At 44.4% G+C, this 27456-nt stretch overlaps 1 protein-coding gene across 5 annotated transcripts in view; it reads left to right on the top strand.

Annotated features, from left to right (window-relative positions):
• Positions 1-27456, top strand: part of CECR2 (CECR2 histone acetyl-lysine reader) — a 142273-nt gene that overhangs the window by 103988 nt on the left and 10829 nt on the right. For 3 of the 5 annotated variants that reach the window (XM_051850086.2, XM_051850090.2, XM_051850089.2), the window contains exons 8-15: positions 18541-18694; positions 20422-20551; positions 21505-21542; positions 21627-21718; positions 21895-22021; positions 23316-23704; positions 24587-24715; positions 24903-25749. In XM_051850086.2, the coding sequence (XP_051706046.2) occupies positions 18541-18694; positions 20422-20551; positions 21505-21542; positions 21627-21718; positions 21895-22021; positions 23316-23704; positions 24587-24715; positions 24903-25749 (1906 nt within the window). The remainder of the gene's footprint in view (positions 1-18540; positions 18695-20421; positions 20552-21504; positions 21543-21626; positions 21719-21894; positions 22022-23315; positions 23705-24586; positions 24716-24902; positions 25750-27456) is intronic. The other 2 variants (XM_051850088.2, XM_051850087.2) reach the window with 1 other exon arrangement.

The following is a 27456-nucleotide window of genomic DNA, read 5'->3' as shown; positions in this document are numbered from 1 at the left end:
CTTTGATCCCCATTTTTATTTTAAAACAATCTTTCCTTATTAAATAATATAGATATCAGGTTCTTAATACCAAGAAGGAAAGCTATCTCTCCCTATATAAGTAGTGCATCATAACTAATTAGGATGAAGCCTGAAGCTATGTTACTGTTAAAATTGTTTTTGGAAGTCTTGTTTATTGTAGTGTAACCAAATAAAGAACAATAAGGTAAAAAAAACTTTAGGATGTTTGCTGGAGGACTATAAGTCCAGCCAAAAAGCTTAATGTGATTTTTGTAACAGTGCTGGGTAACTAGAATACCTGCACCAGAATAACCCAGCATGCTTATTAAAAAGTCACATTGAGTACTGGCTTGGTGGCACCACGGGTAAAGCTACGATCCATGAGGCTGGTGTCCCTTAGGGATGCCGGTTAGTGTCCTAGCTGTTCCACTTCTGATTGAGCTCCCTGATGGGCTGAGGAAAATCATCAGGAAATGGCTCAACAGCTTGGGCCTTTGCCCACCCACATGAGAGACACAAATGGAGTTCCTGGCCCAGCCCTGGCCATTGCAGCCACTGGGGAGTGAACCAGCAGATGGAAGACATCTGTACTATGATTTTCCTTTTTCTTTTTTTTTTTCTTTCTTTTTTTTTTTTTTAATTTTTTGACAGGCAGAGTGGACAGTGAGAGAGAGAGAGAAAGGTCTTCCTTTTTTTTTGACAGGCAGAGTGGACAGTGAGAGAGAGAGAAAGGTCTTCTTCTTTTTTTTTTTTTTTTTTTTTTTTTTTTTTGACAGGCAGAGTGGACAGTGAGAGAGAGAGTGAAAGGTCTTCCTTTTGCTGTTGGTTCACCCTCCAATGGCTGCCGCGGCTGGCGCATCACACTGATCCGAAGCCAGGAACCAGGTGCTTTCTCCTGGTCTCCCATGGGGTGCAGGGCCCAAGGACCTGGGCCATCCTCCACTGCACTCCCGGGCCACAGCAGAGAGCTGGCCTGGAAGAGGGGCAACCGGGACAGAATCCGGCGCCCTGACCGGGACTAGAACCCGGTGTGCCGACGCCGCTAGGCGGAGGATTAACCTAGTGAGCTGCGGTGCCGGCAGAAGGGTCTTCCTTTTTCCGTTGGTTCACCCTCCAATGGCCGCTGCAGCCGGCGCTCTGTGTCCGGCGCATCGCACTGATCCGAAGCTAGGAGCCAGGTGCTTCCCCTGGTCTCCCATGCGTGTGAAGGGCCCAAGCACTTGGGCCATCCTCCTCCGCACTCCCGGGCCATAGCAGAGAGCTGGAGTGGAAGAGGAGCAACCGGGACTAGAACCTGGTGTGCCGGCGCCACAGGTGGAGGATTAGCCTATTGAGCCACGGCGGGGGCCTGTACTAATGATTTTCAAATAAATAAATAAAATTTTTTTTTTTAAAACAAAAACCCCTGAAATTCCAGGGTCAGCATTGTGGCACAGCCAATTAAACTGCTGCTTCCAATGCCAGCATGTCATATCAGAGCACTGGTTTTATTTCTGGCTGCTCGGCTTCTGATCCGGCTCCCTGCTGATGTTCGTGAGAAGGCAGCAGAAGATGACCCAAGTCCTTTGGCCCTTCCCACCCACATGGGAGATCAGGATGCAGTTCCAGGCTCTTGGCTTTGACCTGCCCCAGGCTTGGTCATTTGAGAATGAACCACTGGATGGAGGCTCTTCTCTCTCTCCATCTCCATCACTCTGCCTTCAAACAAATTAATCTTTAAAAACAAACTCAGATTTCTGCACAGTACCATTCCAACCTGCATCAGAACTGTTAAAGGTGATACCTGTTACCTTGCAGTGGTAGTAGACTTCCAGGTGGTTTTTATGGAAATCAGTGAACTAAGCCTATTTGCAGTAACAACAAAACAAATTTTACAGTGATTACCAGAGTTTTTCAGAGTCTGTTAGTAAGTACAATGAAGTGACTGCCCTACCACATTTCTTCATGGAAGTCAGCAGACCAGAAGCATTCCAAAAGATCTTCAATTAATATACCAGACAGAGTTAGTGATTTGCTCATGCCTGTGGAAATTTATCAGCTCAGTAATCTTCTATATTTGACATTCTGCAGTTGAGTTGTATGTTATCATAGTTGTATCTTTACAAAGCCGGTTTGTGCCATTGTACTTTTTATTAAAATTACAGATTTAAATATTATCAATCCAATAAAATATAGCAATAAAAGCTGTGATAAAAGGATTTTATTGAGAAATCCTGGTTCTGATACCTGGCTTTGACTCCTGAGTCCAGCTTCCTGCCAGTGCCGATCCCTGGAGCCAACAGTGATGTCTCAAGGAGTTGGATTGCTGCCATCCACGGGGAAGACCTGCATTGAGTTCCCAGCTTTGATTACACCCAATGCTCTACCATTGCTGCTGTTTGGGGTGTGATCTTTCAGATGGCATGAACATTCTCTCTTTCTCTCTCTAATAAATACAATATTTTAAAGCTACTTTAAAGCAAAACACAAATTTTAGTATACTTTGAAGTGTTTTGAGCTTGTAGAATATTTTGAAAACTTCCAAAATTTATATTATTGAAAGAATTCAGTGTCCTTTAGTCTCCATTGTGGGCATTTTACGAGTAAGAAAGCAGAAGAGAGTGTTCTTTTGTCTCTGTCCCTGTCAAATACTGAATCATTATTTTTCAAAGTTCATGGAAAATGGGATTAAATTTATTTTGATGAAAAATAATTTTGAAATCCATGAATAAGTTATTCGTCATATGGGGCTGGCGCTGTGGCTCACTTGGTTAATCCTCCGCCTTGCGGTGCTGGCATCCCATATGGTTGCTGGGTTCTAGTCCCGGTTGCTCCTCTTCCAGTCCAGCTCTCTGCTGTGGCCTGGGAGGGCAGTGGTGGATGGCCCGAGTGCTTGGGCGCCTGCACCCACACAGGAGACCTGCAAGAAGGACCTGGCTTCTGGCTTCCGGTCAGCGCAGCGCCGGCCCTAGCGGCCATTTGGGGGGTGAACCAATGGAAGGAAGACCTTTCTCTCTGTCTCTCTCTCTGTCTATAATCTACCTGTCAAATAAAAAAAATGATAAAATGATAAAAAAAAGTTATCATATATGCAATTTCTGTGAACTTCCTGAAATGCTCTTTTTTGTAATGGTATCTGTTAAAATATAGCAGGTAAGAGAGGCACAGAAAAACTGGGCAGTGGACAAAGGGTTACTGTGGCATAATGGAAACTAATTTGAGTTGTGTTGCTGCCCTGTTGCAGGTTTCCCTTAGATAGGTTACTTGGTATCTCTAAATTTCAGTTTTGTTATAACTAGCAAAAGAAAATGTACTTTACAGCAGCTTTGTGAGAGTTAAAAGAATCAGAGTCAATGGTTGAAGCATAGTACTTGGAATCAGTAGGTCTCCTCTTCCATTGTTTATGGTGCTGGGCAATTATGGGAAATCTTGGTTAGGAGAAGAGTTAAATGCACATTTCTTAATTAAATGAATGCGAGAAGAGAGATGATTTGATAACTTTCAGGAGATATGATAAGCATGTGAATCTTAGAATACAGCAAAGGATCAGAAGGTAAGGTCTTCTGTGACCATATAAAAGTTAATATTTGGGGGCCAGTGCTGTGGTGTAGTGGATACAGCCACTTGCCTGCAGCACCAGCATCCTTATGGGCACTGGTTCCAGTCCTGGCTGTTCCACTTTCCATCCAGCTCCATACTCATGTGCTTGGGAATTTCATTGAAAGATGGCCCAAGTCCTTGAGCCTCTATAGCCACAAGGGAGGCCCAGTTGAAGCTCCTGGCTTTGGCCTGGCCCGGCCTTGACCATTGCAGCCATTTGGGGAGTGACCTAGCAGATGGAAGATCTCTTTCTCTTTTTCTCTCTGTGTTTGCCTTTGCCTTACTTTCTCTGTAACTTTAAGAAAGAAAAAAGAAAGTTAAACTTTGGGGCAGATGTTTGGTGCTTGGGATGCCCACATCTTCTGCTCATGGTTCAAGTCCCACCTCTGCTTTCAATCCAGCTCTTGAACATGCACACCATGGGATACAGCAAGTGATGGTTTAAGTGGTTGGGTCTCTGCCACCCATGTGGAAGACCAGATTAATTGCTGATATTTGGGGAGTGAGCCTTCAGTTGGAAGATAGCTCTCTTCTTTCCCTCTCTCCCTCTACCCCCCCTCCTTTTTTCCTCTTCCTTTCAAAGATTTTTTTTTATTGATTTACTTATTTACTTGAAAGGTAAAGTCAAACTGAGAAGGAGAGAACCATCTACTGCAAATGGCAGTAGCCAGGTAGTTCCAGACAGGAACTAGGAACTCCATCTGGTCTCCCACGTGGGCGGCAGAGGCCCAGGTACTGGACCATCTTCTGGGATGCCAGTGTTGCAAGTGGAATAATAACGTATTGTGGGGGCCAGTGCTGTGGCATACTGGGTAAAATCTCCACCTGCAGTGCCAGCATCCCATATGGGTGCCAGTTCCAGTGCTGGCTGATCTAGTTCTCTGCTGTGGCCTGGGAAAGAAGTGGAGGATGGCCCAAGTCCTTTTATCCCTGCACCCATGTGGGAGACCTAGAAGAATCTCCTGGATCCTGGCCATCTGAGAAGTGAACCAGTGGATGGAAGACCTCTCTCTCCCTCTCTCTCTGCCTTTGCCTCTCTGTAACTCTGCCGTTCAAATAAGTCTTTAAAAAAAAATAAATTGTACAATACCAGTTCCTTTTCCCCCTTTAAAAAGGATTTGTTTACTTGAAAGGTAGAGTAATAGGAGAGAAACAAGTTCTTCAAAGTTCAAGTTTTAAGAGTATGTAGAGAGCTGAAAGTATTTCTCTTTTTTTTTTTTAAAGATTTATTCATTTTTTATTTGAAAGTCAGAGTTACACAGAGAGAGGAGAGGCAGAGAGAGAGAGAGGTCTTCCATCTGATGGTTTACTCTCCAGTTGGCCGCCATGGCCAGAGCTGCACTGATCTGAAGCCAGGAGCCAGGAGCTTCTTCCAGTTCTCTCACATGGGTGCAGAAAGCTGGATGGGAAGTGGAGCACCCGGGTCTCAACCCGGCACCCATATGGGATGCTGGTGCTTCAGGCCAGGACATTAACCTGCTGCACCACACCACCGGCCCCCAGCTGAAAGTCTATAAAGACTTTTAAATTTAGGCAAGTTATAAACATTAGGTCTTGGGGCTAGTGCTGTGGAGTAGTAGGTTAAGCCTCCACCTGTAGAACTGGCATCCCTTATGGGTGCCAGCTTGAATGATGGCTGCTTCCCTTCTGATCAAGCTCTCTATTAATGTGCCTGGGAAAGCAGCAGAAGATGGCCCAAGTGCTTGGGCTCCTGCACCCACATGGTACACCCAGAAGAAGCTCCTGGCTTCCGATCAGCCCAGCTCCAGCTGTCATGGCCATTTGGGGGAGTGAACCAGCAGGTGGAAGACCTTTCTCTGTATGTCTCCCTCTCTTTGTAACTCTATCCCTCAAATAAATAAATAAATAAATTAAAAAAAAATACATCTTTAATAGATTGCTTCAGGGTATAGTTTATGCTTCCATTAAAGGTGATATTGGGGGGCCTGTGTTATGGCTCAGTGGATTAAGCTGCCACTTAAACGCTGGCATACTGTATCAGAGTGTTGGTTCAAGTCCTGGCCGCTGTGCTTCCAGTCCAGCTTCCTGCTAATGTTACTGGGAAGGCAGCAGATGACGCTCCAACTACTTGGACCCCTGCCACCCATTGGGAGAACTAGATGGAGTTTATGGTTCCTATCTTTTGTCTGATTCAGCCCTGACTATTGGTAGCTATTTGGTGGATGAACCAGCAGATGAGTGGTCTCTTTTTTTCTGTCCACTCCTCTCCCACTTCTCCCCCACCTTGCCTCTGCCTTTCAAATAAATCCTTTTTTTTTTTTTTTTTTTTTTTTTTTTTTTAAATAAAAGGTGACACAGGCCAGCATTGTGATGAAGTGGTTAAGCTTCTGCTTGTAGCACAAACGTCAGAGTGCTGGATTGAGTCCTGGCTACTCTGCTTCCCAGCCATCTGCTTTCCTGCTAATGCACCTGGAAAGGCAGCTGAAGATGGCCCCAGTATACTTAGGCCCCTGCATTCCAATTGGGAGACCCAGATGGAATCCTGGGTACTGGTTTCAGCCTGGCTCAGATCTGGCTATCGTAACCATTTGATTAGTTGAACCAGGAGGTGGAAGATTTTCTGTCACACTATATCTGCCTTTCAAATAAAATGATAGTGAAGTTGTAGGGGAAATATTCACTCTCCATTTCAAGAATAACATGTTCCTGGTTAGTAACTTTTATCTGAGTTGGTAAAGTAGTTGTGAAACTGGTATTCTTTTGCTATTAATGTGGTAAACACAGTTTCTTTAGAAGACAGTTCCATGTTAAGTTTCTGTTCTTATTTCAAGAGATCTTCCTGTTAGGGTCTTTGAGGCTCATAAAGAAGATGCCTATAGGCATATTTGAGGACATCCATGGTGTAGCTCTTGGGGAAAAGCACATTAAGGAAGGTCAGGGCACCCTTTGATAATTGGGATTCCATTTGCACTGGGGCCGCCTCATTATCTTGGAAACAGAAGCTTTCCTCAGCTGCTGACTTAAGCGCATTGCCGGTGCTCTGCAGTGTGTTTATAATGTATAAACTGTCTCTTGTTGTCACAGTTTTTTTCTTCCTTTTCTCATTACCACATTAATTAATTCTTCATGAAATGCCAAACCAGACCTGGATAATGCTGGTTTTTGATCCTAAAGTACCAGAAGTTATATCATCTTAATGGAACACCCTTTCCTACCACTTTCAACATAGGTTACAGTTACTGAACCTATGGGGCTTATTCCACAAAATTTCACAATCTCCCTTGTACTAACAAATCTTGGCCTTCAAAATAATTATCTAGGTCTCAGTAGTTTTCAGACTTGTCATATTTCCTACAGCAGTCACTGTTCAGAGCCGGAGTCTTTTAGGGCTAGCTCTGATCTCTCATCCCTGGGCTTCTTCCCACTGCTCGTGCTCTTGCTTCTCACTACTGCCGCTGTCCTGCTGTTAACGCGGGGTCTGCCCCAGCTGCTCAGAGTGCCCTTCAGACACCACTTTCCCGTCATTTAAAAAAAAAATCAGATTTTAAAATGTATAAACAACTTAGGGGAAGCTGCTTTCTGTTGATATAAAAGATGGTCAAAGGATACAGGTTTTTTGTTTTTAAGAGAGTAAACACGCTTAGTCAGACGCAGCTGAAGAGGGGTTTCCTTGATTGTCCTAAGGATACATTAGGCCTTCCATCTGGGTCAGTTGTTTGTGTACCTTATTGGTGGCGGCGGCGGCAGGAGCAGCAGCAGCAGCTGAGAGCACCATAATCTATGGTTTCCTTTCTTTTCCTCATTTCTAACCATGGGGAAGACATCCACAGTGCACACAGGCAAAGTTGCAACCTAGGTAGATGTCTGACTAGCTGTTCTTCAGATCCATCAAGCAAGAGGTAAGTGTGTCAGGAAGAGAAAGTTTTAAGTTCAGCAAGGATAGTTGCTCCTGTTTTAGTTCGTGTTTTATTCCTACTTCATTTTATCTCATTTTTTAAATATAAATATCAAACCTTTATTTGGCATTCTTATAGTTGCATTTCTGGAAACAGAAGGAATTATAAAATAAGACATAAGTTTATATTCTTTTTTTAAAAATATTTACTTAAAATAGAGTTACAGAGAGAGGTAGAGACAGAGAGGGGTCTTCCATCCACTGGTTCACTCTCCAGATGGCCGCACCGGCCGGAGCTGCACCAATCCGGAGCCAGGAGCTTCTTCCAAGTCTCCCCTGTTGGTGCAGGGGTCCAAGGACTTTGGTCCATCTTCTACTGCTTTCCCAGGCCATAGCAGAGAGCTAGATCAGAAGAGGAGCAGCCAGAACTAGAACTGGTGCTCATATGGGATGCTGGTGCTTCAGGCCAGGGCTTTTCAGCTGCTGCGCCACAGTGCTGGCCCCGAGTTTGTATTCTTTTTTTTTTTTTTTTTTTTTTTTTTTTTTTGACAGGCAGAGTGGACAGTGAGAGAGAGAGACAGAGAGAGAAAGGTCTTCCTTTGCCGCTGGTTCACCCTCCAATGGCCGCCGCTGCAGCCGGCGCACCGCGCTGATCCTGGCAGGAGCCAGGAGCCAGGTGCTTTTCCTGGTCTCCCATGGGGTGCAGGGCCCAAGCACCTGGGCCATCCTCCACTGCACTCCCTGGCCATAGCAGAGAGCTGGCCTGGAAGAGGGGCAACCGGGACAGAATCCGGCGCCCCAACCGGGACTAGAACCCGGTGTGCCGGCGCCGCAAGGTGGAGGATTAGCCTATTGAGCCACGGCGCCGGCTTCGAGTTTGTATTCTTATGGGTCTTACAGTGTCCTGGTCTGGTTGCACATCTATATTTAATCTGGTATAGATAAGAATGATGGGTTCTTTTGTAGTAGAAGTTGTTTTTGAATGCAAAGATGGAAGGAATCAGCTGGGCACAGATGGGGAATTTGGCAGTGCTATATTTGATCTGAGCCTTGTCAGTCAGCTAGGGTTTTGGATGATGGACAACAACATGGGAAATACATACTGTTTTTTTTTTTTTAAAAACTACTGGTGGAGGGCTTACATGGTGTAGCGGAGTAAGCCACTGCTTGCAACATCAGTATCCCACATTGGAATGTTGATTTGAGTTCCTGGCTTCCCTGCTTCCCATCCCAGTAGGTGGAAGATCTTTCTGTCTTCCTCTTTGAAAATCTGCAAAATAACCAAAATCATTTTTTAAAAGTATGGATTTGAAATATTTTATGCACCAAAATGAACTTCTGGAACCTTGTATCTTACATACTAGACATACCCAGTGCTTTGCCTGCATTACACACCTCCACTCTAGTGATTCTGTTTCTATTACTCCTGTAGTAGGAGCACCCATTGTCCACCATCCCAGGAGGCTCAGGTCAAAAAAGCTGCACCTGCCTAGATTTCCATTTGTGCCTCACTGCAATTCCTTCCATCTTTGCATTTGTATGTTGTGATGTGTAGTGGAAGAAAATGCTGGAACGATCAGATTTTTGAGCTCTCTGTGATGCTTGTACCTTCAGTAGTGAAAGGAAAGGAGATTATGTCATCATATCTTTGTTTTAGGAAGATGCTCTCTGTTCATCTCATGGCAAATGAGTGAGGAAGAACTGGATGGTGAAATTGAGCAATACTTTGAGCATGAAATAGCAGTAGAAACCCTGCTGTTAGAAATAGTGGAGAAGTGGATCTTTCAGAAAATTATTTTCAATAGAGAATGGTCAGTATTGAGATCAGGTTGCAAAAGATTGTGTGTGTTTTTACTGATCACTGTGTTACCTGTGTTGTTACCTGTAATCACTGTGTTGAGAAGTATGACTGAAAGAAAATTTATTCTGCAACATTAAAGAGTAAATCAGCTTGTGCTTGCTCCTTTTTGTTTTTAATTTGCATTCTAGCAAGGGCATGAGAAATGTTTGTGAATGAGAAATTGTGTAGTTGCTCATGTTTCTCCCAGGATGGAAGGAACAAAACAGAGGATATATAAAGACAGGAAACTTTTGAGCCATAGGAAAATATTTAGGGCTCACATTCTGTCACATGAAGAAAGAGGGCATTAGGTGGGAGTTTTTTAGGTGAAGAAAGAATGTATGCGGCACCAGGTAGGTGTCAGGGAAGAGATTTCCCAAGCAACATGCAGTATTTTCATTTTTTTTTTATGTAGCTTAGAGGAGTTTTTTTATGTAGCTTGGAAGGGACAATTTTTTTTTTTTCCAGGCAGAGTGGACAGTGAGAGAGAGACAGAGAGAAAGGTCTTCCTTTGCCGTTGGTTCACCCTCCAATGGCCGCCGTGGCCGGCACGCTGTGGCCAGCGCACCGTGCTGGTCCTAAGGCAGGAGCCAGGTGCTTCTCCTGGTCTCCCATGGGGTGCAGGGCCCAAGCACTTGGGCCATCCTCCACTGCACTCCTGGGCTATAGCAGAGAGCTGGCCTGGAAGAGGGGCAACTGGGACAGGATCCGGCGCCCCGACTGGGACTAGAACCCGGTGTGGTGTGCCCACGCCGCAAGGCGGAGGAGTAGCCTATTGAGCCGCGGCGCCGGCCTGGAAGGGACAAATTTAACATTTGTATTTACTAAAATTTTAAACAGTTGGTCATGTGGGAGTGAAATGAGACAGAAGAATCTAGAGTGCCAGTAATGGTTGCGTGTGATAATGGAGTCACAGCGAAATACAGGTAGAAGCCAGGAGTAGGGAAGGAGAGGCCACGCAAAGTTCAGAAAGCAGTTTCTCTAGCTCCCTGTTAAGATTGCCGGTAGTAGCCGGCTGCATACCTCCTGACTGCTGTTGCTCTCTAGTCTCTGCCTGGGTTGCAGAAGGTCTGCGCCCACCCCATCGCCGTCTTTGCTACTTTACCCAGATTCTACTACCAGGTCCCATGTCCTCACCCCTTTCCAGCTATTTACCTCTTTTGAGCACTATGTTTTAGTGAAATTTAACAGTTTAGGGATCACAGCCATTTTTACCTTAGGAGCCAATAGTTTCTGTTCTAGATTGTGTGTATTTTCATGGTCATAAATTGAAATGTCAACACGATAGTATGTTATAGAGATCTTGCCATTAACTAAGTTTATTATACCTTGGTTGAGAAATAACTTTTTGCACCTCTTAGGTGTGTTCTTAGGAGATGGGTGGCTCACCTCTGGGTTGATGGTTCTGTAATGACTGACTTCTCATCTTTCTGGTCTTCTCTAGTGGCCCTTGGTGAAGTATTCAGTCATTGTTATGGTTTTCCAGCTCCTCTGGCCTTGTTAGGTTCTTCCCCTGCCCCCATCTTTATTACCCTGACAGCACCTTGAAAGCTCTGTGCTGTTCTTTATTCACCAATTTGGGTAGTTGGGATTGCAGAGTAATCTGAATACCACTGAAAAGTTCTTCATTGCTGCAAGCAGAAGTTAGCATAAAACACTAAAATGTCTTGTTTGATTCACGTCAGGGTTTGTGTGTGTTTTGTAGGTGTTTTTATTATGTAATTTTATTCTTTTTATCTTGCAGTAGAAGATATCTGGGGACCTTAGTGGTAGTTTTAAAGCACGCAGGCTAGGTTTCTGGCCTCTGGTGGTCACCCAGGAGTCCAGTCTTATGCCTTAGAAAGTCTTTTAATTGTGACTCCTGGGGAAAATAGTCATGAAGGGAGCTTGTTGGTGAACCCCAGGGTTAGGGCTAGAGTGGTTGTTTCTGTCAGGAGACTCCTCTGGCTGCTGTGGTTGCTGGGAAGCTGGGTGTGCATTCCCAAGTGTGCTACTAAACATTGGCGAGGGTGCCAGTGAGTCTGGTGACCTGTCTTGGGAGAGGGGAGTGTGTGTTGAAGTCTTGGGCACTGCTCAGACTAGAGATTCTGTTAAATACTGCTAAGATTTTCAAATTTGGGTTTCAAATTAGCCGCTCATTAAAGTCTCACCTCGATTCTAGCAGGCCTCTTGCTTATCTGTAAATTACTTAAACAGCCACACCTTGTCCCACTTAAAACTGACTTTTTTTTTTTTTTTTTTTTTTTTTTAAGATTTATCTGTCTATTTGAAAGAGTTACACAGTGAGAAGAGAGGCAGAGAGAGAGAGAGAGGTCTTCCATCCGATGGTTCACTCCCCAGATGGCCGCAACGGCCGGAACAGCCAGAACTGTGCCGATCCGAAGCCAGGAGCCAGGAGCTTCCTCCAGGTCTCCCACGAGGGTGCAGGAGTCCAAGGACTTGGGCCATCCTCCACTGCTTTCCCGGGCCATAGCAGAGAGCTGTACAGGAAGTGGAGCAGCTGGGACCAGAACTGGCGCCCATATAGGATGCCGGCACTTCAGGCCAGGGCGTTAACCCACTTCACCACAGCACTGGCCCCAAAACTGACCTGTTTTAAAGAAACAAATTTCAATGTGTGAAAGACAAGATTCGGGGTGGTGACAAGGCCTAGCGGGTACAACCACTGCCTGCAGCCCCTGCACCCTACATAGGTACCGGTTTGATCCCCAGCTATTCCACTTCCAGTCCCTGCTAATGGTCTGGGAAAGTAGTGGAGGATGGCCCAAGTGCTTGAGCCCCTGCACCCACTTGGGGGATCCAGAAGAAGCTCCTGGCTTCTGGCTTTGGATCCAGCCCAGCTCGGGCCTTTGCAGCTATGGAAGATCTCCCTCTCTCTCTCCCTCTCTGCCCCCTTCAAATATAAATACATTGTAAAAAAAAAAGGGGGGGGGGCAAGATTGTTTTAAACTGGATTTTTGACCGTACTGATTATTTGATAGTTAAAACACTTTGATAAGTGTCTTTAGGTGGTTAGTCTTGACCTTTAGTGATGTTTCATCTTGAGGTGGTATAAAACTGAAAATTAGCACAGAGATTTTAAAGCATGCTTTTGGTGCATGCGTAATTTTTTCCAGGTGTGTGTGTGTGATGTCATTTAAGTGAAATGTTGATTATTCACATCAGATGGGAAGCTGCTAAAATTATAACATGTGTGATGTAAGAGGAAGTGTGAGACAAACAGGACTGCCAGTTACATGGTGGTATTTTCAAGTAGCATGGCAATGCTAAGTTATTGGTAATTCTGGAGAAAGAACTTTTGAAGTATCCAGAATAAGTAATAATACAGAGATAGCAGATTGATGGTTGCCAAGGCCTGGGGGAGTAGGGATCAGGGAATGGCTGCTTCATTTGTGTGGTTTCCTTTGATGGTGTGCAGGTGTTTTGGAATTTAATATGAGTGGTACTTTCATACCAGTGAATACTAAATGTCACTAAATTCTGTTTTAAAGTTTTTTATGTGAATTTCATCTCAGTAAGAAAAGAACTATAAGAGGATAATCGTTACATATTTTATGGTGACACAGCTTTTGTTTTAACAGAGCAGTAATCATTTTATAAAATGTTTTTTATATTTGTATATTATATTTGTAATTTTCTCACATTTTAAAGTTCTTCATTTTTATCAAATATCTTATATTCATAATCAATTTTAAATGTCACACCTTAAACTTTCACAAGTTATTACAAGTTTTTTTTTTTTTTTTTAAGATTTTATTTCTTTATTTGAGAGGTAGAGTTACAGACAGTGAGAGGGAGAGACAGAAAGGTCTTCCATCTGCTGGTTCACTCCCCAAGTGGCTGCAACAGCGGGAGCTGCGCTGATCTGAAGCCAGGAGCCAGGAGCCTCCTCCAGGTCTCCCACATGGGTGCAGGGGCCCAAGAGCTTGGGCCACCTTCCACTGCTTTCCCAGGCCACAGCAGAGAGCTGGATAGGAAGTGGAGCAGCCGGGACTAGAACCGGCACCCATATGGGATGCCGGCGCCACAGGCAGAGGATTAACCTGCGCCAAGGCATCAGCCCCAGTTCTTACCAGTTGTTTAAAAAAATATTTATTTATTTGAAAGGCAGAGCGAGAGTAAGAGCGAGAGAAGGGAGAGATTTTTCCATCAGCTGGTTTACTTCCCAAATGGTTGCAGCATCCAGGCTCTCCCAGGATGAAGCCAAAGGATGGGTATTCCATCCAGGTCTGCTACATGGGTGGCAGGAGTTCAGTACTTGGTCCATGTTCCCCTTTCCGGGGAGAAGCTGAATTGGAAGCAGAGGAATCAGGATTTGAACCAATGTTTTCATATGGTTACAGGACTTCCACGTAGTGGCTTAACCCACTGTGCCAGAACACCTAGTCCTAATTTTGATTCTTGAATATATTTCAATTTTAAACTTTAAAAAAAAAAAAGATTTATTTATTTAAGAGGCAGAGTTACAGAGAGAGGTAGAGACAAGAGAGAGAGGTCTTCAACTCACTGGTTCACTCCCCAGATGCCTGCAAGAGGTTAGCCGGAGCTGGGATGATTTGAAGCCAGGCCAGAGAGCTTTTTCCGGGTCTCCCATGTGGGTGCAGGGGCAGAAGCTCTTGGGCCATCCTCACTGCTTTCCTAGGCACATTAGCAGGAACTGGATTGGAAATGGAGCAGCCAGGACACGAACCGGTGTCCGTACAGATGCCAGCACTGCAGGCCGGGGCAAGGATTACATAGTGGAGTAAAATGTTAATAAAAAATTACCTGAGAAAATGTAGAATTAGTTGATTTCTCCAATTCATTTGGGTAAAGGTTGTTCTGAGTCCAAAATAATTTACATGTTTTTATAGAAAGCTTGGGCACTACTTGCAGAAAACTGTAGAAGACCTGGCAATTAGAAAAATCAGGCATCATTACTATTTACATTTTAAGATAGTTTCTCCAACCCATTCTCTATGCATTACTTACAAAGCTGCAATTGAACAGTGTTTATGCCTTGTGTGATTTCATCTGAATTGTATGTCCATTCGGGGGGGAAAGGCTAGTATTAATTGATTGACTCCTTTTCTCCTAGCTTCAGCTGACCTAACACATGAAATGCCAGCTGTGTTTGTTTACTAGATCATTAAGTTTTTGGTGACTTTTCTGTTCATCAGTAATTGGTTTGCAGTTCCTTAGTTCTTCCTAAAAAGCTGAACCTACTATGCCTTTTATGGTTGAAGGAAGAGTGTTTTGTGTATTTACATGTGCTCTTTGTGGGAGAGGGATAAAGTACACAGAAGTTAGAAAGTAAATTATTTTAATTTCCTATTCCCCCCCCCCCCTTTTTTTTTTTGACAGGCAGAGTTAGACAGAGAGAGAGAGACAGAAAGGATTTTCTTTTTCCGTTGGTTCACCCCTCAAATGGCCGTTAGGGCTGGCGCGCTGCGCCAATCAGGAGCCAGGTGCTTCCTCCTGGTCTCCCATGCAGGTGTAGGGCTCAAGCACTTGGGACATCCTCCACTACCCTCCCAGGCCAGAGCAGAGAGCTGGACTGAAACAGGGGCAACCGGGACAGAATCCGGCGCCCCGACTGGGACTAGAACCCGGTGTGCCGGGCACCGCAGGTGGAGGATTAGCCAAGTAAGCCGAGGCGTCGGCCTCCTAATTTATTTTTCTATTGGGAAAAAAAGAGACATAGGCAGAAAGAGATCTCTTACCCACAGATTTGTTCCCTAAATGCCTGCAATGGCCAGGGTTAGGCCAGCCTGAAGGCAGGTCTCCCCTCATGAGTAGCAGAGACCCCTGTACTTGAGTGTTCACCTCCAAACTCCTAAGATGATCATTAGCTAGACATGGGTGGCAAGCAGAGTGGGGACTCAGTCCCAGATACTCCTGATAATGGAATGCAGGGTTCTAAGTGGCATTAGATCTGTTTCTGTCTTTATTTATTTTAAAGGCAGAGTTACAGAGAGGCAGATACAGAGAGGCAGATAGAGAGGTATTCCATCCACTGGTTCATTCGCCAAATGTCTGCAGCGGCTGGAGTTGGGCCTATCCAAAGCCAGGAGCCTGGAGCTTCTAATGGGTCTCCCATGTGGTACAGATGCCCAGCGACTTGGGCCATCTTCCACTGCTTTCCCAGTACACTAGCAGGGAGCTGGATTGGAAGTGCAGCAGCTGGGATTCCAACCAGTACCTATATGGGATGCTGGCATTGCACGCAACGGCTTTACCCACTGGCACAGTGCTGCCCCTAGACCCCATTTCTGTATGCTCAGTTTTGCCTCTCAGTTTTTTCTAACATACAGAAACCACTGATTTTCTTGGAATGAAATAATTCCTTCTGATGAAAGGCTTATTTTTCCTGTTATCTCCTCCTTTAACATGCTACCTCATGTTAATCATTTGATGTCTGATGGTGTTTTCTAGGAGTTACTGGACAACTGAAAGTAGCAGTGCTTTTGTGTTACTTGGGGTTGTTAACTGTCATTCCATCATTTATTCTCGCTGGGTAATGGTATTGCTGAAAGGTTGGAATAAGTGGGGGCTGGTGCTGTGGCGCAGTAAGTTAATCCTCCGCCTGCGGCGCTGGCATCTCATATGGGTATCGGTTCTAGTCCCGGCTGCTCCTCTTCCAATCCAGCTCTCTGCTGTGGCTTGGGAAAGCAGTAGAAGATGGCCCAAATCCTTTGCCCCTGCACCCATGTGGAAGACCTCGAAGAAGCTCCTGGCTCCTGGCTTCGGATCAGCCCAGCTCTGCCCCTTGCAGCCATTTGGGGAGTGAAAAAGTGGAAGAAAGACCTTTCTCTTTTTTGTCTCTCCCTCTCACTGTCTGTAACTCTACTTCTCAAATTAAAAACAAAGAAAGGTTGGAAATAGTAAGGACCTGGTAGATCTGGTGAGAAGGGATGGTTGTCAGTGAAATATAGGGAAGGTGCTTCGCTTAGATGCAGTCTTCCCAAGAATTCTCCTTGCCGAATCTCAGTGGTTTGCCCATTTCAGAATCATCATCTCCCGTGTTTAAACTGCCTGCTCTGCTTACAGAATAGTGAAGATTCTGGGAAATGTGAATTCTTACCTGTTCTCCTGAGGCTCCTCATGAGTACCATGTTATGTGTACAGTTATTTTTTTATTTTTATCTTTACTATTCCAGATTTTTTACCTTGTAAATGCCTTCAAAGTGAGGCTCATAGTGAAGGGTAAAAATTAGAAAAAATTCTACCAGCTAGACAAAGTCACCTGAAATTCAGGGGCGAATGAGAATCTGTACTTGTTTTAAGAACCATAAAGAATACATATAAAATTTTAATCGAAGCTGTTTCGTCTGATGGCAACTTGTGTGTAAATGGCAGAATGCACTCATCTCTCTGCTGCCTGTCATCGAGACCATAGCATAAAACAACTGCCACAGTACACAACCTTTATGTAACATAGCAGAACATTGGGTCTTCTTGCTAAAAAGATTAAAAAGAAAACTTCGTGGGGCCGGTGCCATGGCACAGAATACTAATCCTCTGCCGGCATCCCATATGGGCACCAGTTCTAGTCCCAGCTACTTCTCTTCCAAGTCCTTGGGCCCCTGCACCCATGTGGGAGACCCGGAAGAAACTCCTGGCTTCTGGCTTCGGATCTGAGCAGCTCCGGCCATTGCGGCCATCTGGGGAGTGAACCAACAGAAGGAAGACCTTTCTGTCTCTCCCTCTCACTATCTGTAATTCTACCTCTCAAATAAATAAATAAAAATTAAAAAAAAAAAAACACTTCACATTCCTGATTATGAGGTAATTAGTATATTGTACATTATTTTATGCAGACTAAGCGTTCATTCTCTGTACGTTAATAGCTGATTCATTGTTCTGGCTCTCTACAACTTAGAGGTTGCAGGTTGCAGTTGTTACCTATTCAAAAACCGTGTGTTTTACAAGTTCTGGCTTTCAGGGTCTCTATTGCAGGTAGTAGTTATTGCCTGTTTAATAACAATGTGTTTTAAAAGTTTTGGCTTTCAGGGCCAGCATTGTGGCATAGCCAGTAAAGCCACTGCCTGCATCCCATATGGGTGCTGGTTCAGGTACCAGCTGCTGTACCTCCAGTCCATTATCTCCCTGCTAATGGCCTGGGAAAAGCAACAGAATATGGCCCTACTGTTTGGGCTCTGCCCTGGCGGTTGCAGCTACTTGGAGAATGAACCAGCAGTGGAAGACCTGTCTTTCCCTCTCCCTGTAACTCTTTCAAATAACTAAACCTTTAAAAATGTTCTGGCTTTTGTAACAGGACAGAATTTAAGGGAAGGTATTTAAACAATTTCAGTGTCCTTGCATTATAGAGTGTTTTAGCACAATTTTGTTTTTTAAGGTGGATTTATTTATTAGAAAGGCAGAGTTACAGAAATTGAGAGAGAGATTGTCCATCTGCTGATTCACTCCCCAAATGGCCACAAATACCAGGGCTGGGCCAGGCTAAATCCCATCCAGAGGTGGCAGGGGTCTAAGCACTTTGGGCATCTTCTGCTACCTTCCCAGGTTCATTAGCAGGGAGCTGAATCAGAAGTGGAGCAGATGGTACTTGAACAGTGCCTGTATGGATGCCAGCATTGTAGGCGGTGTCTTAACCTGCTGTGCCACAATGCCGACCCCTTAGCACCAGTTTTATTGGAAAATATGATGAATGATGGTTCTGTTTTCCTTGTGATCTGTTAGATTACTTAGGCAGTTAACTTTCAGTGGCTACCTAGAACTCTGTTTGAGTTGAAAAAAGTCTGAGAGCAGGTATAATGGCACCTCTTGGAATGCCCACATCTCATGTTGGAGTGTTGGTTTGAACCCTGGCTATTCCATTTCTAATCCAGCTCCCTGCTGATGTACTTAGGAAGTAGCAGATGATGACTTAAATGCTTGGGTTCCTGACTTCTGGGTCCAGCCTTGCCCAGCACCAGCTGCTGTAGCCCTTTGTGTAGTTAACCTGGAAATGGAAATGTAGTTAACATGGAAATGGAAGACTGTGTGTGTGTGTGTGTGTGTGTGTGTGTGTTTCTGCCTTTCAAATAAATAAATATTTTTTAAAAACTTAAAGTTTGAAAGTCATATACATTAATTGATATTTTGTTAGTGTTCTTGTGTGTATATAAATCTGTATATATTTTGTACTGATTATACTTGTATTTATGATATAAATTCCCTAGTTTCTATTACCTGTCTGATACTTATTGAATATTAACTTGAAGCAAAGAACTGTTGTTGCATTGTTGTATCCTGGCTTGACATACTCACTGGTTCCTCCCAGGAGACTCCTGTGCTTACTAGAATAGAAAAACAAAAACGAAAAGAGGAGGAAGAAGAACGTCAAATTCTTCTAGCAGTGCAGAAGAAGGAACAGGAACAGATGTTAAAAGAAGAGAGGAAACGTGAGTTGGAGGAAAAGGTCAAGGCAGTGGAAGGTATGTGGGCATTTGTGCTGTCTGGAGGGGTGCATGTTGTGCAGGAAGAAATCTGCAGCCAGATCCCAGTCAAGCTAGGGTCCTTCATTTACGGATGGTACTGTCGGCAATTCTTATTGAAGTATCTTGTGATTGTGTTCTGTCATGTTTCTTCCAAGCTCAATGAATCTATTTCTGTGGAAGCACTTGCATTTATCATTCTGCGTGTACCTTCTGATCTCTGCTGTGCCTCACACGTGGAGCAAAAAAAAAAAAAAAAAAAAAAGATATTGATGACAACTGATTTCAGATGTAACTTTGAACACAAGTGAGATATGCTTAAGAAAAGTCTCATAGTTTAAAGCACACCATTCCCAGTCTAGAATATTACCATTAGTATTACAAAGATAAACTAGTTTTCTCAGACCTAGGTCCAGGTAGATTTTGGTCTTGGACTTTGGTGTAAGGAGATCTTATCTAACTTTCTTTTTCTTTTTTTCTCTCTCTCCTCTCTTTCTGTTTTTCTTTCTTTTCTAGATTTATTTATTTTTATTATTTGAAAGGCTGAGTTATGGTTGGAGAGACAGAGATCATACATCCACTGGTTCACTCCCCAAATGGCCACAAGGGCTGATCCAAAACCAGGAAGCCAGGAGCTTCTTTAAGGTCTCCTCCATGAGTGTAGGGACCCAAGTACTCGAGCCATTTCCAGGCACACTATCCGGGAGTTGGATTAGAAGTAGAGCATCCAGAACGGGAACCAGTGCCCATGTGGGATGCTTTACCCACTACCCCACACTGTTGGCCCCAGGTTTGACTTTTTTAATACAGTGTTTCAGTGAAAAATTCAGGAAATGGAAATAAAAGACTCTGGCCTTAAATCATTTTTTTCTTTCTATTCCTAAGTTGCACTTCTATTACGTAACCATCTCTTCATTCATTCACAGTTCCTTAGTGCACAGACTGATTTAGCCTGTTATTTTATGTGGAACATGTAAGAGCCTGTCTATGTTCTGTTTTCAGTGTTAGATTTAAATTCCTCAAGGCAATAACTATTGCTTTTATTTCTGTATATGTTTCAAATGAAATTATATCTCTTTTAAAGATTTATTTATTTATTTGAAATGAAGAGTTACAGAGAGGCAGAAAGAGAATCTTCCTTCCGTTGGTTCACTCCCCAGATGGCTGCAATGGCTGGAGCTATGTTGATTGGAAGCTAGGAGCCAGGAGCTTCTTCCTGGTCTCCCATTCTGGTGCAGGTGCCTAAGGACTTGGGCCATCTTCTACTGTTTTCCCAGGCCATAGCAGAGAGCTAGATCAGAAGTGGAGCAGCCAGGACTAGAACCGGCGCCCATATGGAATGCTGGCACTGCAGGCGGCAGCTTAACCTGCTGTGCCGCAGCGCCGGCTACGGCTCTGACTCCTCCGACTAATCATTTTTGAACACTGATTCTGTGCAAGGCTCTGTACTGGGTCTATGGTAAAGAACAAATTAATTTCTTCCTTTCCTGGAGTTTACATTTTAATGGTGCATAAACAAATATTATTGAATTATAGATAACAGTGAGAGGTATAAATAAAGTAGACATACCAATAAGAACAACAAAATTGAAGTGACATTTAGATAACATTTCATGAAAGACTTCTGTGAAGATGTCAATGTCTAAAGGAGGAAGAGTGTTGTATAGGCAGACAGAGTAGCAAATGGAGAGGCTTACTTGTACCGTGGCATTTTGTGTTCATTACAGATCGAGCTAAGAGAAGAAAGCTCAGGGAAGAAAGGGCATGGCTGCTGGCTCAAGGGAAGGAGCTCCCCCCTGAACTTTCCCATCTGGACCCCAACTCGCCCATGAGAGAAGAGAAAAGGACCAAGGACCTGTGAGTATTCAATAACCACAATAACAGCACTAGTACTGCGATACAATCCTCTGTGGAAGGTAATAGTGTCATCCCTTAAGGTTGAGAAAAGAGGAAGTGACAGGTGCAGGCATCACTCACAGCTGACTATAGAGCTCTTTACCACGCATGCACAGACACAAAGCGAGTGGGACCCTTTCCTTTCCCTTTTACATTCTTGCTTCCTGTTCTTCAGAAGCACAAGTGGTATTTATACACAAAGCTCTTATTGTTTCTCCCAATTCTTTAATGAAATTTTACACACTCCCTGTGAAGTTGCCAGGTACTGGTTTTTTGTTGTTGTTTGTTTTTTTTTTTTAAAGATTGATTTATTTATTTGAAAGAGTTAAACAGAGAGAGGATAGGCAGAGAGAGAGAGAGAGAGGTCTTCCATCTCCTGGTTCATTCCCCAACTGGCTGCAGTGGCCAGAGCTGCCCCAGCCTGCAGCCAGGAGCTTCTCCCGGGTCTCCCACGTGGGTGCAGAGGCCCAAGGACTTGGGCCATCTTCTGCTTTCCCAGGCCATAGCAGAGAGATTGGAAGTGGAGCAGCCGGGTCTCGAACCAGTGGCCATATTGGATGCTGGCACTGCAGGTGGCGGCTTTACCCACTATGCCACAGCGCTGGACCCAGCATTGTGTCTTTATGCTTCTTGCTGAAAATCAGGAAACAAATATTGAGTATTCATGAGCTCATTCTATTGTATGCTTTTGTGGGTTTTCAGATCACTAAAATATTCATTATAACTAATGTTAAGTTGTAGATCATCTAGGCCGGCCTCATCATGTTTATAGATGAGGAAAAATATATTCCCACATTTGCATCATTTTCATGTTGTTTTCATGGGTGTTAACCAGTTTGTTAAGAATGTTTGAAATCTTACTGTATCTGAAGAGAATTAGAATTAGTAATAATTTTTCATTTTATGATTTACAGCTTTGAGCTGGATGATGATTTCACTGCCATGTATAAAGGTTAGTTCCCATTATCAGCTATTCTGTTTGACAGATGTATTCCTGTGTGACAGTGTTAATCAAATTCTCTTCTTTGCCTCTTAGTTCTAGATGTGGTAAAGGCTCACAAGGATTCCTGGCCCTTTTTGGAACCTGTGGATGAATCTTATGCCCCTAACTATTATCAGATTATTAAGGTAGAGGCTATCTTTGAAATTATACTTACTAGAGCTTATCTTTCTTGGGTTTTATTGTTTGTTTTTGTTTTGTTTTGCTAGGTATAGACCAGAGTCTTGAACAACTCAAGTGATGTTTCCTGTGACATCTTTTGTCTAGCATATTTCAATTAAAGACTTCACGTGTCCTATTTTAGGTTCCCATGGATATTTCAAGTATGGAGAAGAAATTAAATGGAGGTTTATACTGTACCAAGGAGGAGTTTGTAAATGACATGAAGACCATGTTTAGGAATTGTCGAAAATATAATGGGGAAAGCAGTGGTAAGCTGAGAAGGGTTTGTGCTACATATGTATCTATTGTTATAATTGGGAGTCAAATACCTTCTCTCACAAAAACATGCTACTGATCCGACTTGTCTTTAGAACTCTAGTTAGAATGTGTATTAGATGTCAACCATTTTCACCATATGTACCAGGAACCTTCAGTCCCACAGAATACAAGAGTATATTTAGAGGCAGCCTGGGCTCAGGTTCTTTTTCACCCTAGAGACTCTTTTGGGTCTGGATTGTGGTGGGCCTCTTGAACGGACAGCTGACCCAGGACAGGGCCTAGATGAAGCTGATAGAAATCATCCCAAAAAGTCAGCATAGTACATTTTTTTTTTAAAGATTTATTTATTTGAAAGAGTTACACAGAGAGAGGAGAGGCAGAGAGGCAGAGAGAGAGAGAGAGGGAGAGGTCTTCCTTCCCATGGTTCACTCCCCAATCAGCTGCATTGGCCGGAGCTACGTTAATCCGAAGCCAGGAGCCAGGAGCTTTCTTCCAGGTCTCCCATGTGCGTGCAGGGGCCCGAGGACTTGGGCCATTTTCTACTGCTTTCCCAGGCCATAGCAGAGAGCCAGATTGGAAGTGGAGCAGCCGGGTCTCAAACAGGCGCCCATATGGGATGCCAGTGCGTCAGGCCAGGACACTAACCCACTGCACCACAGGGCTGGCCCCATGCATAGTCCTTTCTAATACCACAGTATATTTGAATGTCCCAAGGTACTGAAGTTTTGGGACATTTATCATTGAACTAAAAATATCTTAATTTATAAAATGAAAATTTAGTGATAGTATTTCTGCATTTAGCCTTAAAGGATTCAATGTTCGCTGGTGTGAGGTAATGCTGCAGTCACTTCCAGCGATATAGCCTTCGGTCCTCTCATGCACAGAACTGTGTCTCCCTCTTGTGTCAAGCAGAGTTTACCCCAGTTGCATTTTTTTCTTTCTTTGATTTTTTACTTATTTTCATTTTTTATTTGAACAGCAGAGAGAAACACACCCGTGTGCACACACGCATGCACACACACAGATCTTCTATTCACTAGTTCACTCTCCAAATCCCCACAACAACTGGGGCTGGGCCAGACCAAAGCTAGAAGCCAGAAACTCCATCTGGGTCTCCTTCTCGGGTTCTTCATCTTTTGCCTCCCAGGCATTCTGATGTAGGATGCAGGCGCCCAAATGTCAGCTTAACTCCCATACCCTTAGTGGCATCTTTTATTGTGTATTAGTAGGAGAATTGTCTTTTAGATAATATGCTCAAAAGTCAATCCTTGTGTCTTCCTATAGAGTATACCAAGATGTCTGATAATTTAGAGAGGTGCTTCCATCGGGCGATGATGAAACATTTTCCTGGTGAAGATGGAGACACAGATGAAGAATTTTGGATTAGAGAGGATGAAAAGCGAGAGAAGAGACGGAATCGGGGTGCACGAAGTGGTGGGAGCCATGTTTGGACCCGCTCCCGGGACTCAGAAGGGTCTAGCAGGAAACAGCAGCCTGTGGAAAATGGGGGCAAGTCATTGCCGCCTACACGCCGGGCCCCATCTTCTGGGGACGATCAGAGCAGCAGTTCCACACAGCCACCTCGAGAGGTTGGCACTTCCAATGGCCGTGGTTTTTCTCAACCTCTGCATTGTGCTGGGACACCCAGCCCGGCACCACTTTTAAACCAGATGGTGAGGAATGTCTAAAATTCTTTTGTGCTTTCTCCTAGCTGGGGAAGTAAAGACTATTCAATAGGCTTTTTCTCCAAAACAATTTTATGTATTATTTCTTTTCCCTCTTGGTCCTTTCTCTTAATTATTTAAATCATGTGTTCTCAATATGGGCAGACTGAAATTAAAAGTTTATTCTCTTTGTATATGAAGCATAGATACACATATAGTACATACAATGTACAGCTTGTCTGATGTATTAAAATTGCACAGTAGGATGCAACTTAGAGAAAAAGTGTCAAAAAAGGTTTGGTGGTGATGGTGTTGGCGATGGAGCAATAGCAGAGAGATCTGAGATGCTGATTTAATCTTGATTCCCTGGAGAATGAAGTTCCTTCTTTATTTTTTTGATTAATTAATTTATTTGAGAGGCAGAGTTAGAGAGGGAGAGATAGAGAGGTCTTTCATCCATTGGCTCACCCCAAATGGCTGCAATGGCTGAAGCTGGGCCGATCTGAAGCCAGGAGCCGGGAGCTACTTCCAGGTTTCCCATATGGGTGCAGGAGCCCAGGCAGTTTAGCCATTTTCCGCTGCTTTCCCAGGCACATTAACAGGGGGCTGGATGGAAAGTGGGGCGGCCGGGACTCAAATTGTTACCCGTATGGGATGCCAGTGCTGCAGGCGAAGGCTTAACCTACTATGCCACAGCGCCGGCCCCTCTTGAGTTCTTTAGGGGCCAGTCCCAGATTCCAGTGAGCTCTGCGTCAGTTGTCTTCCTTCTCCTGTCACTGTATTCCCAGTGGTTGGCATCTGTGTAGTTCTAGCAGAGAATCTTAAGAGAATCCCTGACTATTTACCAAATGTCTTTTTCCCCCCTTTCTTGCTTTACTCAATCCCTTGCAGAGGCCAGCAGTCCCAGGAACATTTGGCCCACTTCGAGGATTGGATCCTACCAATGTATATGGCACCTCTAGAGTCCCAGAACCACATCCTGGGGAACCTGTCCAACAGCATCAGCCTTTTGCCATGCAGGTAAGGGATCCACTTAGAAGAGGAAGGCATGAAGGGGCCTTCAGGTATATTTCAGATATACAGTCTCTTCCTAAATTGAATTCATTGCCTCCTGTCCTGAAGAATCTGTCCCTGTAGATTAAGCACACTGTAAGTTCTCTCTCATTCTGTGATTCTGGTTAACTCTCCTGTCTTGTCTTGTTGGCAGCATCCAGTTGGAATTAACAACCACCGAGGACCCAGGCTCGGTGCACCTGAAGAGAAGCAAATGTGTGGGGGACTAACACACCTTTCTAACATGGGATCACCTCCTGGATCCTTGCAGCTCGGACAGATGAGTGGTCCCAGTCAAGATGGAAACTTGTATGCCTCAGCTCAGTTCCAACCAGGATTTATTCCTCCCAGGCATGGTGGGGCTCCAGCACGACCTCCGGACTTTTCTGAAAGCCCAGAGATTCCTGCCAGCCATATTTATCGATCCTACAAGTACATGAATCGAGTACACTCTGCTGTTTGGAATGGGAACCATGGTGCTACAAACCCAGGACCCTTGGGGCCAGATGAAAAGGTCCACTTGGGGCCAGGACCCTCTCAGCAGCCTCGTACTCTTAGTCACATGATGGAGTCCCGTGTAATGAGACCCCCTGTTCCCCCAAACCAGTGGACAGAACAATCAAGCTTTCTACCTCATGGAGTTCCGTCTTCAGGGTATATGCGACCGCCCTGTAAGTCTGCTGGACATCGCTTACACCCGCCTCCAGCCCCACCGCCAGGCTCTCTGTTTGGAGCTCCCTCACAGGCTCTGCGGGGCGTGCAAGGAGGGGACTCCATGATGGACAGTCCTGAGATGATCGCCATGCAACAGCTCTCCTCCCGTGTCTGCCCGCCAGGTGTGCCTTACCACCCCCGCCAATCCACTCCCCCCAACTTACCTGGCCCCTTTCCACAGGTAGCTCACTCCGTATCCTTAAGTATGTCCACTCCCAAGCCTGCCTTGGCCAATCCTGGGAGGACACAGGATAACAGCGAAGCCCAGGAGCCTGAGAATGGCCAAGGTAATTTACATTGTCAATTTTATCTGACTTTTGGCTCCGTAAGGTGTTCAGACCAAGTAAAAACTGGCTTCCAGCCTTTTTTTTCTTGAACCACTCAGTTTTGGACTAATCATAATGCTAATTTTGGTTTGAAGGTCCCATGTTGTTGTGTCTCTGAGACTTTTACCTATTAACTCAGAGCAAGCCTTTGAGATTGTCATTCTTAGCATCCTTGTCTTTGTAGCTGGAAAATCCAAGGTACAGAAATATCAGATTATTTGTTAATAAGTAGTAGAGGTGAGATTTGAATCCATACTTACTAGATCAAGCATCTCTGCTCTTAACCACTATATCATATATTGCTTTTAAAAGTAATTATGAAATAAGTTTTCATTTTTTTTTTAAAAGATTTTATTTATTTGAGAAGCAGAGTTGTAGACCAAGGGAGAGACAGAAAGAGGTCTTTCATCCATCTGCTGTGTTCACTCTTCAAATGGCAGCAATGGATGGAGCTGGGCTAATCCTAAGCCAGGAGCCAGGAGCTTCTTCTTGGTTTTCCACGTGGGTGCAGGGGCCCAAGGACTTGGGCCACGTTTCATTGCTTTTCCAGGCCATAGCAGAGAGCTGAATCTGAAGTGGAACAGCCAGGACTCCAACTGGTACTCATATGGGATGCCGGCACCGCAAGCAGAGGCTTAACCTACCACGCCACAGCACCATCCCCAGTTCCAGTTTCTAATGTTTAACAAAATCTGTTTCCTTGCTTCCATTCCTTGGATATATACTGTAAAGGCCCCCCCCCCCTTTTTTTTTTTGAAGATTTTTTTTTTTTGAAAGTCAGTTACAGAGAAAAGGAGAGGCAGAGAGAGAGGACTTGGGCCATCTTCTGCTGCTTTCCTATGCCACAACAGAGAGCTAGATTGGAAATGGATCAGCCAGGACTTGAACCGGCACCCATATGGGATGCTGGCACTGCAGGTGGCAGCTTTACCGACTGTGGCACAGTGCCGGCCCCGGTGCCTTTTAAGGGAGTAAATTGGAGGAGATAAATGAATTCTTTGTTAATGCTAGGATGATGTTTAGTATATACCATATGTAATTTTCTTCAGTACATAGGTAGAAAGAAGATGGAGACACTTGAACTTTTTTTTTTTTTTATTTTTTTTTTATTTTATTTATTTGAAAGAGTTAGAGAGGTAGAGACAGAGAGAAATCTTCCTCCTACTGGTTCACTCCCCAAATGGCCACAATGGCTAGAGCCAAGACATTCTGGAGCCTGGAGCTTCTTCTGGGTCTCCCACGTAGGTGCAGGAGTCCAAGGACTTGGGCCATCCTCTACTACTTTCCTAGGCACATCAGCTTGGAGCTGGATTGGAAGTGGAGCAGCTGGAACTAGATAGAACCAGCGCCTATATCAGATGCCGACTTTACAGGCCAGGGCTTTATTTAACCTGGTGCTACAGGACGCTGGGCCCTGTTTGTTGTTGTTGTTGTTTTAAAGATTTTATTTGAAAGGCAGAGCTAATGAAGGGAGGGAAGAGAGAGGAGAGATCTTCCATCCATTGGTTCACTCCCCAAATGGCTGTATTGCCAGGACTGGGCCAGGCTGAAACCAATTTTCCTATGTGGGTAGCAGGGACCTAAGCTCTCGGTCCATTTTCTTATGCCTTCTCAGGCACATCAGCAGGGAACTGGATTGAAAGTGGAACAGCTGGGACCCGAACCAGC

Source organism: Oryctolagus cuniculus, chromosome 9 (genome assembly GCF_964237555.1).
Source record: "Oryctolagus cuniculus chromosome 9, mOryCun1.1, whole genome shotgun sequence".
Lineage (NCBI taxonomy): Eukaryota > Metazoa > Chordata > Mammalia > Lagomorpha > Leporidae > Oryctolagus > Oryctolagus cuniculus.
This window is presented reverse-complemented; position numbering and strand designations above follow the sequence as displayed.